Source organism: Heteronotia binoei, chromosome 8, assembly GCF_032191835.1.
Source record: "Heteronotia binoei isolate CCM8104 ecotype False Entrance Well chromosome 8, APGP_CSIRO_Hbin_v1, whole genome shotgun sequence".
In the NCBI taxonomy this organism is placed as follows: Eukaryota; Metazoa; Chordata; class Lepidosauria; order Squamata; family Gekkonidae; genus Heteronotia; species Heteronotia binoei.
The window spans coordinates 85,171,842-85,185,023 of NC_083230.1; the positions used below are offsets into that span (position 1 = coordinate 85,171,842).

Consider the following 13,182-nt stretch of genomic DNA (forward strand, 5'->3'; position numbering starts at 1 on the left):
ATTTGATTAGGTACCCTTCCAAGAATAATTTTTGGAGGGTGCTTGAATTGGCTTTTGATTATTCAAATTAACTTCCTTACAATGTTGATGTTTTCCCATAAAGTTGACCAGTTGAAAGGGGCATGAAATGAGCAAACTCATGTAGGGTGTAAGAAATCAGAAAAGGGGCTCATAGAATGAAGAGAAAGCCAGGCCGAAGGATGGAAGGAGATGGGGAAATGGGCATATGCAAATCAACAGGTTTACAGCTGCAGCCAGCAGAACTTATTAAGTTGGGTGACAGTCCTTGAAATAATGTGGCATCAGCTTTGTCATTCAATTTATTTGCTGTTTGTTTAACTTTATAGATTTATACCGTACTCTCTTCTTTCCAGTAGCTCAGAGTGATTTAGATTTAGGGCAGGCAACAAGAATCACTTATTTACTCAAGGAATAATTAAATGGTGGGATTCACTGCCAGTGGAGGTAGTGATGGCCACTAGCATAGATGGTTTTAAATGGAGATCCGTCAGATTCAAGAAGGATAGGTCCATCATTGGCTATTAGCACTGGTGACTAAAGGGAACCTAAACAGCTACAGCTACTAAATCTCCGTCCTAGAAAGCAGGATCAGAGGGAGACCTTGCCTGTTTGTTAGCCCTCCAGGGCAACTGGTTTTCCATTGTGTGAAAGAATATGATGGGCTAGAGGAGCCACTTGTTTGATCTAGCAGGGCTTTGCTTGTGTTCTTAGGTTTTAATGGATTTTGTAGAAAAAGAAGATGATGATGATATTGGATTTATATCCCGCCCTCCACTCCGAATCTCGGAGTCTCAGAGCGGCTCACAATCTCCTTTATCTCCCTCCCCCACAACAGACACCCTGTGAGGTGGGTGGGGCTGAGAGGACTCTCACAGCAGCTGCCCTTTCAAGGACAACCTCTGCCAGAGCTATGGCTGACCCAAGGCCATCCCAGCAGGTGCAAGTAGAGGAGTGGGGAATCATAAGAACATAAGAGAAGCCATGTTAGATCAGGCCAATGGCCCATCCAGTCCAACATTCTGTGTCACACAGCGGCCAAATATATATATACACACACATACACACTGTGGCTAATAGCCACTGATGGACCTCTGCTCCATATTTTTATCTAACCCCCTCTTGAAGGTGGCCATGCTTGTGGCCGCCACCACCTCCTGTGGCAGTGAATTCCACATGTTAATCACCCTTTGGGTGAAGAAGTACTTCCTTTTATCCGTTTTAACCTGTCTGCTCAGCAATTTCATCGAATGCCCACGAGTTCTCGTATTGTGAGAAAGGGAGAAAAGTACTTCTTTCTCTGCTTTCTCCATCCCATGCATTATCTTGTAAACCTCTATCATGTCACCCCTCAGTCGACGTTTCTCCAAGCTAAAGAGCCCTAAGCGTTTCAACCTTTCTTCATAAGGAAGGTGTTCTAGCCCTTTAATCATTCTAGTTGCCCTTTTCTGAACTTTCTCCAATGCTATAATATCCTTTTTGAGGTGCGGCGACCAGAACTGCACACAGTACTCCAAATGAGACCGCACCATCGATTTATACAGGGGCATTATGATACTGGCTGATTTGTTTTCAATTCCCTTTCTAATAATTCCCAGCATGGCGTTGGCCTTTTTTATTGCAAACGCACACTGTCTTGACATTTTCAGTGAATTATCTACCACGACCTCAAGATCTCTCTCTTGGTCAGTCTCTGCCAGTTCACACCCCATCAACTTGTATTTGTAGCTGGGATTCTTGGCCCCAATGTGCATTACTTTGCACTTGGCCACATTGAACCGCATCTGCCACGTTGACGCCCACTCACCCAGCCTCAACAGATCCCTTTGGAGTTCCTCACAATCCTCTCTGGTTCTCACCACCCTGAACAATTTAGTGTCATCCGCAAATTTGGCCACTTCACTGCTCACTCCCAACTCTAAATCATTTATGAAAAAGTTAAAGAGCATGGGACCCAGTACCGAGCCCTGTGGCACCCCACTGCTTACCATCCTCCACTGCGAAGACTGCCCATTTATACTCACTCTCTGCTTCCTATTACTCAGCCAGTTTTTGATCCACAAGAGGACGTGTCCTTTTACTCCATGACTCTCAAGCTTTCTAAGGAGCCTTTGATGAGGAACTTTATCAAAAGCTTTCTGGAAGTCAAGGTAAACAACATCTATCGGGTCTCCTTTGTCCACAAGTTTGTTTACCCCCTCAAAGAAATGTAACAGGTTAGTGAGGCAAGATCTTCCCTTACAGAACCCATGCTGAGTCTTCCTCAATAACCTGTGTTCATCAATGTGCCTACTCATTCTGTCCTTGATAATGGTTTCTACCAACTTTCCCGGTATTGAAGTCAGACTGACTGGCCTGTAATTTCCTGGATCTCCTCTGGAACCCTTTTTAAAGATGGGGGTGACATTTGCTACCTTCCAGTCCTCAGGAACAGAGGCAGATTTCAATGAAAGATTACAGATGTTTGTTAGAAGATCCACAAGTTCAACTTTGAGTTCTTTCAGAACTCTCGGATGTATGCCATCCGGACCCGGTGACTTATTAGTTTTTAATTTGTCTATCAGTTGTAGGACCTCCTCTTTTGTCACCTCAATCTGACTCAGGTCTTTCAACACCCCTTCCAATATTAGTGGTTCTGGGGCGGGCAAACACTTCTCATCTTCCACGGTGAAGACGGAGGCAAAAAATGCATTCAGCTTCTCAGCCATTTCCCCATCCTCCTTCAGTAATCCTTTTACCCCATGGTCATCCAAGGGCCCCACTGCTTCCCTGGCTGGTTTCCTACTTCTAATATATTTGAAGAAATTTTTATTGTTGGTCTTTATGTTTTTTGCAATATGCTCCTCATAGTCCCTTTTCAAACCCAATTCTCAAACCCAATTTCAAACCCAATTCAAACCCAATTCTCCCAGATAAGAGTCTGCATACTTAACCACTACACCAAACTGGCTCTCCCATGACTAAAGGGAACCTAAACAGCTACAGCTGCTTTAGGCAAACTCCTATGTAGGAAGTGCTCAAGTCCCGAATCTTCCAACTATCCTACGTGAAGCTTCAGTGACTGGTCTTCAGACCTTTTGGTGGGTGCTGAGTGACCAACATGGCCCGAATCCTATGATATCATTAAGGAAATGAATTGGGGATCCTTTCACTCACCAGCCCTTTGTCTTCCTCGATGCTTGACCCTATCCTTTCAGTTCCTGCCTGCTCCACACCATGTACCACCTTCCCTGCTGCCTCATCTTGATTTTTCATTTGGAGTTACTGAATATTCAACTGTTTCTTCTCTAACTCAATCTCTGATCCTTTAATCCCACTGCCCTAGTAATTCTGCAGGCCCAGATCAACTCAGCTCCCTCTCTCTCTCCCGGCACAGATTAAGCTAAATTCCTCAAGGGTCTGCATTCTTCTTCACCCCACCCTGTCCTGCCTTTTGTTCTATTTTCTGGCCCTTGGAATTTTTATAGTGGAAATTGGTTCTGCTATAACACAGCCAAGGATTTAGCAATGGTATTAGCAAAGGTCCCTTGGAAAACAAAAGAAGAGAAAGGAGTCACTTGAGAACATAATGAGATCTTAAGCAACTAAAAAGGAAACCATTTCATTTCCCTCCTTTACAGCTCCCTAGTTTAGCTCCATGTTGCCAGTAGGGGGCTCACTATTCAGGCAGGACTGCATTGGAAGTACAGGAAAGGTGAACAAGTGAAATGGTTAAGCTACAGGAGGGTGCTCTGGGATCCAACTGTGTTCTTGCCCAGCCCGTGGGGCTTTGTTTTAAAAGATGCCACCTCACAAGGCAGTCCTGGACACATAACTTCACATGAACCCCCCTTGGGATTCAAAATTTCATATAAATAAGCAGCATAAACTTCTTAGGAAGTAGCAAAGCTGAACTTGTTACTGAACCTATGTTACACACACTGATTTCCTGTTCAGTTAGGTATGTTTTTAAAAATCTTTCTCCAGCAGCTTTTCATAGCCCTTTTCACTGTTTTCCAACCATAGTTTGGATAGCACTCCCTAGAAGGTGCAGGGTGCCACTATTTTGGGTCAGGTACAGCTACATAATCAGTCAGGTAGACAGTGTGCTCTAGAGAGCGACTTGCGTGCTCCTGTGGGTGTTCTTATTCTGTGGGCATTGTTGCTGATGATGCACAGCCACTGTTGCAGGCAGCTTTGCTGTCTGTGAAAAGTTGCTTACTTTAGGGGAAAGAGTGAGTGTCATAGCCTGGGGCCTATTCACGTTGTTTTCCTAGAAGGTTCATAGGGCAGCCCTTTGCTTTTTGCATTGCTTGGCTATATGTATCCAGCCAGATATGTAGACCTTGAAGTGGGCTCTCTGGGGAGCAACTTTGGTGCCTCCGTGAGCATCCATGCATGTTACTGCTGATGGATGCACCTGGCTATTGATACAAACATTTATTTTCTATCCACATTATCAGAGGCTGTTAGGGTGTGGAGTGTGGAAACCCATGGGAGAGTTCCATTTGTTTCCACACATGCTGTGAGTGCCTAGTGGTTAACAGCAGCAGACTCTAATCTGGAGAACTGGGTTTGATTCCCCACTCCTCCACATGCAGCCAGCCAAGTGACCTTGGGTCAGTCACAGTTCTCTCAAGAGCAATTCTCTTACCCCCACCTACCTCACAGGGGTGACTTTTGTGGGAAGAGGAAGGGAAGGAGATTGTAAGCTGCTCTGAGACTTCAGGTGAAAGGTGGGGTATAAATCCAACTCTTCCTCCTCCTTCCTTTGAACATTGATGGCTTGAGGCTCCCACATGTAAAGACAGCCACATAAAAGTTATGAAACTACTCCCCAAACATCAACGTCTCCAATTATTTCAGTGCTTTACATCAAACAGCTCTTTCACCCACATGAATATTTTGAGGCAAAGCCTAAAAATAGATAATATTTGGCTCAGCTCTAGTTGTGAGCCTGTGTGCGATGGGGATATATGACTAGTAAGGGATTGTGCTTTGGAAAATTAAGCTGAGGCGATGTATCCTCCATGTCCATTTTCAAAAATTACATTAGCAGTACAATCCTAAGGGCACTTTGGCCACTGAATAGATCTGAGTAGGAATCTGAGTAACCTACTTAGGATTGTTCTGGTAACCCTGTGGAAATCACATCACTTTGTAGTAGTGAGTTCTGTGGACTTATGAACTCTGTCTCTTTCATAGTATTTGCTAATCTTATTGCCCAAAATGCACTCAGACTTTTATAACTCAAAATGTACAAGTTTGACAGATTTTTAAGAGGACTTTTTTGAAATGTGGTAGTGATGCATTGCAAGTCATTTGGCAAGATTGGTCAAATAGGACTCCCTCGTATGATGACATATCCAAAATGAAGTCCTTATGGTGAGCCACAACTGCACTGTATATCATAGACACTAGTGCCTATGAACGGATTGTACCACATTCGAGATTTTTTTTTAAATCCTTGAAAGAAAAAGGGGAACTTTGCAAAGGAGGTAATATTGTTAGCTCTAGGCAGTTTCTCCTTAATTTGCTAGGGTTTTTAATTATTAATTTTTGTTAATAGCAAGGAGATTTATATGTAGGAAAGCATTAAAAATGGCCTTGCCTGTAGCCCACTGGATTCTGTCTCCTTGTTGTAATTCATCAGGCCTGATTCCTGTGTGATCCTGGATGGAGAAAAGGACTTACCTGTATGGTTTTGCATGTGCCTGACATCTTGTTTAAACTCAGCTTCCACCTATCACAGCTTCCCATTTACCTCAGACGGAGTCCTCAGTTTCCACCTGCCTTTCAAGCACATTTTTATCCCGCCATTCCTTCATGGAGCTCAGATCTTGGAGAGCTAAGCAGGGTCGATACTTGGAAGGGAGACCACCAAAGACAGCTCCGCAGAGGAAGGCAATGCAAACGACCTCTGTATCTTACTTGCCTTGAAAGTCCCCTGCTAGGGACACCATAAGTGGGCTGTGACTTGATGGAACTTTACATACACAGTCATAAAATAATAACAAACAGGTGGAAGATACCTGTTAAGTCACAACAAAATGCACAATAACATGTTTCTTGTTGAACTGTTTTGGTCTTTGTGCCAGGTTCCCCTTTTCTTTGTTGCAGAAGTTTCATTTCCATATGACAGAGAATGTTGTGCAGCCTGTCCTTTGGGGATGGGGGCGAGGAGAAAGCAAGAAGAAAAAAAACATGACATGAACTTGAAGCATGACTGAATGTGGTTGAAAAAGAGTTCTGTTGTTTTGAGCTTAATAACAGTGCTTCTTTCCCAGCTATCAGGTGTACATATCAACATCAAATCAAATGCTAGTGTCTATAACTAGCTCAAAAGCAACTTTTTAAACCCAGGAAGGGGAAAGTCAATTGTTGGCAGGGCAAGGGGTTGCCATTTGATTCAATATAAGTGAAACAGTAGGGGAAAGCTGAAATCTTGTAAGATTACTTCGCAAGATCTTCTGCCATTTAGGGTTGCCTAGGCAACCTAAAACAATGTTGCCAAGGATAGGGGTGTACAGAAAACCCCCTAGCATTTTTCAGGTGTGGGTATATTGAACCCCCCAAATACCAGCATTTCCCAATATTTCCGAATCCCAATACCAGTATGGTATTGGAATTCGGGAAATATTTGGAAAACCTGAAAAAAAATTGGCTCCATCCAGGGGCTCTGGAGTGGATGTGCCTCTCCTCACCTCCCCTAATTTTAAAAAGACTGGACCACAGGGTCCAATTCTGTGGGCCCCAAGAGAAGGTGTGGCTGTCTTCCATTGCTTTCAGTGGAGGGAGACATAGCATTTACAGAGACCATGGGTCTCTCTATAAATGCCTTCTGAGTTCACTCGCTGAACTGCACCATTACCACAGGTCTCTTTAAATGTCTTCTCCAAGCTGTGCCACTGCAGCAAGCGAAGAAGGCATTTCGAGAGACATTTTAAAGTATTTTTTGAGGGTAAATTGAACACACACACCCTGGCCAAGACCCATATCAAGAATGGAGGCTACAAGCTGGAAGTGGAAGGAGAAGGGATTTGCTGTCCCTCGTGCAAGCCCCCTTTCTGTTAAAATCAAGGCCTTTGTGGGGACTATTGCCCAGATAAGCCACCCGGGGCTTTTCTTGAGCAGGAACACACAGGAATGCAGTTCTGCCTGGCTTGGCCAGGGCTCTGGCTCAAAAAAAGGTCTCTGGCAAAGGGAAGGCCCTAGGCAGCCACACAGTCCCAAAGCACACACTCCGTCCTCTCTGCCACCTCCAGCCTCCAACAGGCTGATGAAGAGAGGGAGAGACAAGGAGCTGTCCACGAGCACCCCCTCCTGCATCTCTGTGAAGCTGAGCCTGTCACTGCCTGCTGTGCTGCATGTAGCTCTCTCTCTCCGACCATGGGGTTTTTTGGGGGGGGGGGGGCAAGGTCTCTCATTGGGCTGTGTGAGAACACATCCATGAAATGCAGCAGATGGCACTGTACTGTTATGTGTCAATATGCAGAAAGTAACCTACGGAACGGACGATGTCATTTTCTGTGATGTCAGGGTGTGACTAAATATGCAAATAAGTTCCTGAAGCTACCCATAATTTGTCTGTCTTTGTCCCCCTCCCATCAGGTGTTAAAGCAGATGAAAAAGGATTGGGAGACATTTTTTTGATCAGGAAGGTGGTGGAAATAATTAGCAACCCTCCCATCCCAATGCTCTAACCTGATCCACATTGGATCCCTAGCAGCTGATTTTGCAACAAAATCACACATTGGAATCTGAACCCAGATCCCCATTGGCATGTCCAATTTAGGCCTCAGCATCAAGCACAGAGAGATCTTTCCCAATACATGTCTCCCTACAGTCTTTTATATATATAAAAAAAATCCTAGAAATGCTAGATATTGAACTTGGACCTTCTGCATGCAAAATATATGTTCCAGAGCCTGACATTGGTCAGGAAAGGTTACTAAAAGTTGTTCTGTGCCCTTTTTTGATATTGAAAGGATATGTAATTTTGTCCTCTTTGTAAGAACTATGGATGACTTGGGAATGTGCTGAGATAGATGCCTGGTCCATCAAGTTCTGCACTGGGTGTCTGCTTTGATTGACAGCAGCTCTCCTGTCTCTCTTCCTGAATACTTTCCTAACACCCTGGGATCTTTTACCTTGTGGGATTTCCTCTGTATGCAAATCAAATGCTATACCACTGAGCTACAGCTCCATCCCCTTTTAACACTCAGATAAGCTTCCCCCCAAACCTAAGAGGGATTGGAACCCCAGGATGTACACACAGTTCTGGACACAATGCCTAGGAATGCACTACTGCAACTCATAGGGACAAAGCATGCATTTGCTAATAATGGTGATACTATTTATTCCAAGGCAAAGAGCTGAGCCTGAAGGACAACTAGCTCATGTGTTGACACATCTCTCTGTTCCTCAGCATGCCATCCAGCCTGGCTGTGACCATCACAGCTGTACTGTTCTCTCCACCAATTAAGGGTGCCTCCCCCCAAGTCTGCACTCACCAAGACCATATTGAGCCCCCACCCCCATCTCAGCTAAGGCGAGAAAATTATTTTCGGAACGAGAGCAGTTATACAACAAATGAATTATTTATCTTTTTGCATCAAGGAAAAGAAAATCATTTAGTTAGTAGCCTTATTTATTTATCTTCCTTGTGTGTATGCGTGTGTGTGTGTGCGTGCATGAGAGAGGGAGATTTTCTTTAGATGGACAGCTGAAAATCCCCCTTGAAGGAAGGCAGGGGATGCTAAGCTGGCAGAAACACAGCTGTACATCTGCCTTTCTCCCCACCTCTTCCTCTCCATCTCCTGTGTTCTCCACTACCCCTCTTCACAAGACTGTGTGTTTGTTACATAACAGAACCCAAGTACCCTTCTGGCTATCACTGATATACAAGATTATGTTACAAGAGTTCCCTTTGCCAAAGCATATCAGCATAGTAGACAATGCAAATCCAAGGCATTCACCCCCTCCCCCAAATCCCAAATGCTCTCTGTTCAGCTTCTCCAGGTCTCTGAGAAACTAACAAACCTTGCTGTCTTTTTGCATAATTCGAAGCCCCCCCCCTAACTGATTCTTCTTGTCTCTTGTGTGTTTCCTTTCCAGATTTTGGTGACAGATGGATCTCGCTCTCTTTTCCTCTCTCCCTCTTTACCCTCCCCCCTTTCTCCTCTCCCCATATATTTCCCCCCTTTGATCTGAAGTTCTGAAGCGACTTGGAGGGGACCCTCGAGAGAAAGAGGAGGAAGCAGCACTCAAGGAATCTTAGCGACGCGGAGGCAGTTCTGCCTTAGATTTCCGGACCACGTCATGGTGTTCTGGAAGGGAGGGTGTGGAGGAGTTGCACAAAGAAGATTCATTGTTGTAGGTTTCATTTTTCTTTTGCTTTGAGAAGAAGCACAAATATTTTTTTCCCCTCCTGTACAGTTTTTGCCCTGATTGACAGCACTGTCTTTGTGTGAAATGGGGCATATGTGACAATGGTGGCATCAGATAGAACTGGAGTGTCTGTGCCCTGTGGTTGCTAAACTTCAAGGGTGTCACATCCTCTAATCTTTCCCTCCTACTATTTTTTGGGGCTGAAATTGTCTCTTTTAGCCTAAAGGGGGCACTGTAGCCCAACATGTTCCGTCTGGGATTTTGGGTAGCTACCCTGCTCTGCATTTGTGCCCCTGGTGTGGTCCGCAGTGACTGCTGGCTTATCGAGGGCGATAAAGGTTATGTATGGCTCGCTATCTGCAGCCAGAACCAGCCTCCATATGAGACTATCCCTCAGCACATCAACAGTACAGTGCATGATCTACGGCTAAACGAGAATAAGCTCAAGGTGGTGCTCTACTCCTCCCTCAACCGCTTTGGCAACTTGACTGACCTCAACCTAACAAAAAATGAGATCTCGTACATTGAGGATGGAGCCTTCATGGGACAGTCCAATCTGCAGGTGCTGCAGCTGGGCTACAATAAGCTCACCAACCTGACCGAGGGCATGCTGCGTGGCATGGGACGCCTCCAGTTCCTCTTTGTGCAGCACAACCTGATTGAGGTGGTCACTCCCAATGCGTTTGTGGAATGCCCCAGCCTCATCAGCATTGACCTGTCCTCCAACCGCCTCAGCCGACTTGACGGCAACACTTTCACCAGCCTGAGCAACTTGATGGTGTGTGAACTGGCTGGGAACCCTTTCAACTGTGACTGCAACCTCTATGGTTTCCTCATGTGGCTGGTGGCCTTCAACAATGTCACAAAGAACTATGACCGTCTGCAGTGTGAAACTCCTCGGGAATTTGCTGGCTACCCACTTCTTGTGCCTCGGCCACATCACAGCCGCAATGCCATCACCATTTTCAAGTCGATGTGTGGAGATGGCCCCTTTCCGTCGATTACCAGGCTCAATCCCACACCATTCATGCCAGATTCTCAGAGAGACCCGGACGACAATGCTGAGAACTCTGGCATTAACCCTGGAGACTTCCTCTCAGTCGAGCCTCCAGCATCTTCCACCACTGATTCCTCCTTTAACCCCAGCATCAAGCTCCAGCAGGTGACTATCACCTCAGCTGCCCTGGTGGTAACAATCCCATCGCCATTCAGCAAGATGTATGTACTCGTTCAGTACAATAACAGCTACATTTCTGATGTAATGACTTTGAAAAAGAAGAAGGAAGTTGTCACTCTCACCCATTTGAAGGCTCACACTGACTATACATTCTGTGTGGCTTCGATACGCAATTCAAAACGTTATAATCACACTTGCCTTTCCTTTGCCACCAGGAGCAAAGGGAGAGAAGATCCAATGCCCAACACTTCCACCACTACCCACTACATTATGACTATATTAGGCTGCCTTTTTGGAATGGTTATTATCCTTGGCATTGTCTATTATTGCCTGAGGAAGCGTAGGATGCAAGAAGAGAAGCAAAAATCCCTCAATGTCAAGAAAACCATTCTAGAGATGCGTTATGGCTCAGATATTGATACCAGTTCAATTGTTCATGCATCCCAGAAGCTGGGAGAGCCACCAGTCATCCCTGTCTCACGGATGTCCTCTCTTCCATCGATGATTGGTGATAAGATGCCCTCAACCAAATCTATGGATACTGGCATGGAGACTCCCAAGGTTACCACCAAGGGCAATTATATTGAGGTTCGGACAGGTGGGGGGGATGGGCTGGAGAGGTCACAGAGGGACGATGACCTGCACGAACTGGACAATGGGCAAGGTTCAGCTGCTGAAATCTCAACAATTGCCAAGGAAGTAGACAAGGTGAACCAGATAATCAACAACTGCATTGATGCCCTTAAGCTGGACACAGCTTCTTTCTTGGGGGGAGGGGGTGGTGTTGACTCTGACATGGGTTTTGAATGCCAGTCCATACCAGCTGGTTCATCCAGTGGGCTGGAACGACCAAGTTTCCTCTCACCACCGTACAAGGAGAGCTCCCATCATCCCCTGCAGCGCCAACTCAGTGCAGATGCTGCTGTGGCCAGGAAAACCTGCAGTGTCTCTTCCAGTGGCTCCATCAAGAGTGCCAAGGTCTTCAGCCTTGATGTACCTGACCACCCCCAGATGGGTAAGGGAGACTCCAAGTACATTGAAAAAGGCAGTCCACTCAACAGTCCTTTGGATCGTCTTCCCCTTGTGTCCCCAGGTGCCATCCATCACCTGGAGGTGAAACCTTCTTACCACTGCAGTGAACACCGGCATTCCTTCCCAGCTCTCTACTATGAGGAGAGTGGTGACACCTTAAGCCAAAGGGTGTCCTTTCTTAAGCCACTCTCCCGTTCCAAGCGGGACTCCACATATTCTCAGCTCTCACCCAGACATTATTTCTCGGGCTATTCCTCCAGCCCAGAGTACTCCTCAGAGAGCACCCATAAGATCTGGGAGCGTTTCCGGCCTTACAAGAAGCACCATCGGGAGGAGGTTTACATGGCGGCCGGCCACGCTCTGCGAAAGAAAGTCCAATTTGCCAAGGATGAGGATCTGCACGATATCTTAGATTACTGGAAAGGAGTCTCTGCTCAACAGAAGTTGTGACTCTGTCTTTAAAGGGAAGGGGGGGAAACACCACAAAATTAACCCACCTGACTGTGAAAAACAAACAAACCTGACAAAAGAAACTGAAAACCATTTCTTAAAGTTTACAAAAAAGAACAGAAAAAACCCCCAAGTGGAATGAATTGTCTCTATTGTGTTACGGGGACCATTGTTACTCCTTCAGATGGTGGGGAGGAGACACTTGTTTTTATACTGTGGTATAGAGGGACATCTGTTAGGGGGGATGCTGGGCTTGTAGGTCACAGAGGTGGGAGGGGAAGGATGCTAACCAGGCATAGACTCAGACACTAACCATCACTTTTCTGTTCCTGTTCTTATTTTGTTTCAGAAGGAGAGCGATTTTGCTTATTCCCTTGACAACAGTAAGGGGTGCTAATGTCACTTCCTTATCCTTACCTTTCCTGCATTTTCAAGGGCCTTTTCAATGTCACTCTAGCTGTGTGAGAGTTGCTTTCCCATGAATGATTCTCACATAGCTGGGGTAATGCTTAAATGACTGACCTGCATGGGCCGGGTTGATCATGTGGGTTCCAATTATGAAAGTTACCTCCCACTCTGGGAGGTGTATGCAGGTTCTGTGGGAAAGTCTTGTACAATATGCCTTGTTCACAGGGGTGTGGTCATTGAACTGCAGCCCCAGCTGTGAGAGAACCATTCATAGGAAAGCATCTTCCATGTTGCTGGGGTAACATTAAGAGTCCCAAAGTCAAGATGAGATGAGGAGTAACACAACTGAATGTCCTCTCAGTGCTCAGGATCGTCTAAGCCTGTTGACATGCTCCCACCTCTCCATATCTTTATTAAGATTTGCACAAGTGTAAACAAGAATGAAAACAGATTTTTCTTGGTATATCCTGACCATGCCTGTGAGAGGTGACTGGTGTTATTTGTTGTAGGACCTAGCTTCCTCCAGTGTGGGAAGGGGTAAGGTTTGGGAGATGGAGTGTTTTTATAATGGGGGTCTCCTGTCTCCTCTGTGCCCTCCCCCCATTTGTTAGGAAGAGAGTTAGCTCTCAAATCTCCCCGCACTTCAGTAGAGCGTTCCAGTTGTCTTCCAAGAAGAGAGGGGGAATATGCCGCATGGCATAGGAAAAGAGGAATAGCCCACATGAGGG

General features: G+C 45.7%; 1 protein-coding gene across 2 annotated transcripts in view; it reads left to right on the forward strand.

Moving 5' to 3' along the window:
* Window positions 1-12,922, forward strand: part of ELFN2 (extracellular leucine rich repeat and fibronectin type III domain containing 2) — a 182,724-nt gene extending 169,802 nt beyond the window's left edge. For both annotated transcript variants that reach the window (XM_060245499.1, XM_060245500.1), the window contains one exon: window positions 9,115-12,922. In XM_060245499.1, the coding sequence (XP_060101482.1) occupies window positions 9,632-12,046 (2,415 nt within the window). In that variant the 5' untranslated portion in view covers window positions 9,115-9,631 and the 3' untranslated portion in view covers window positions 12,047-12,922. The remainder of the gene's footprint in view (window positions 1-9,114) is intronic.
* The last annotated feature ends 260 nt before the right edge of the window (window positions 12,923-13,182 follow it).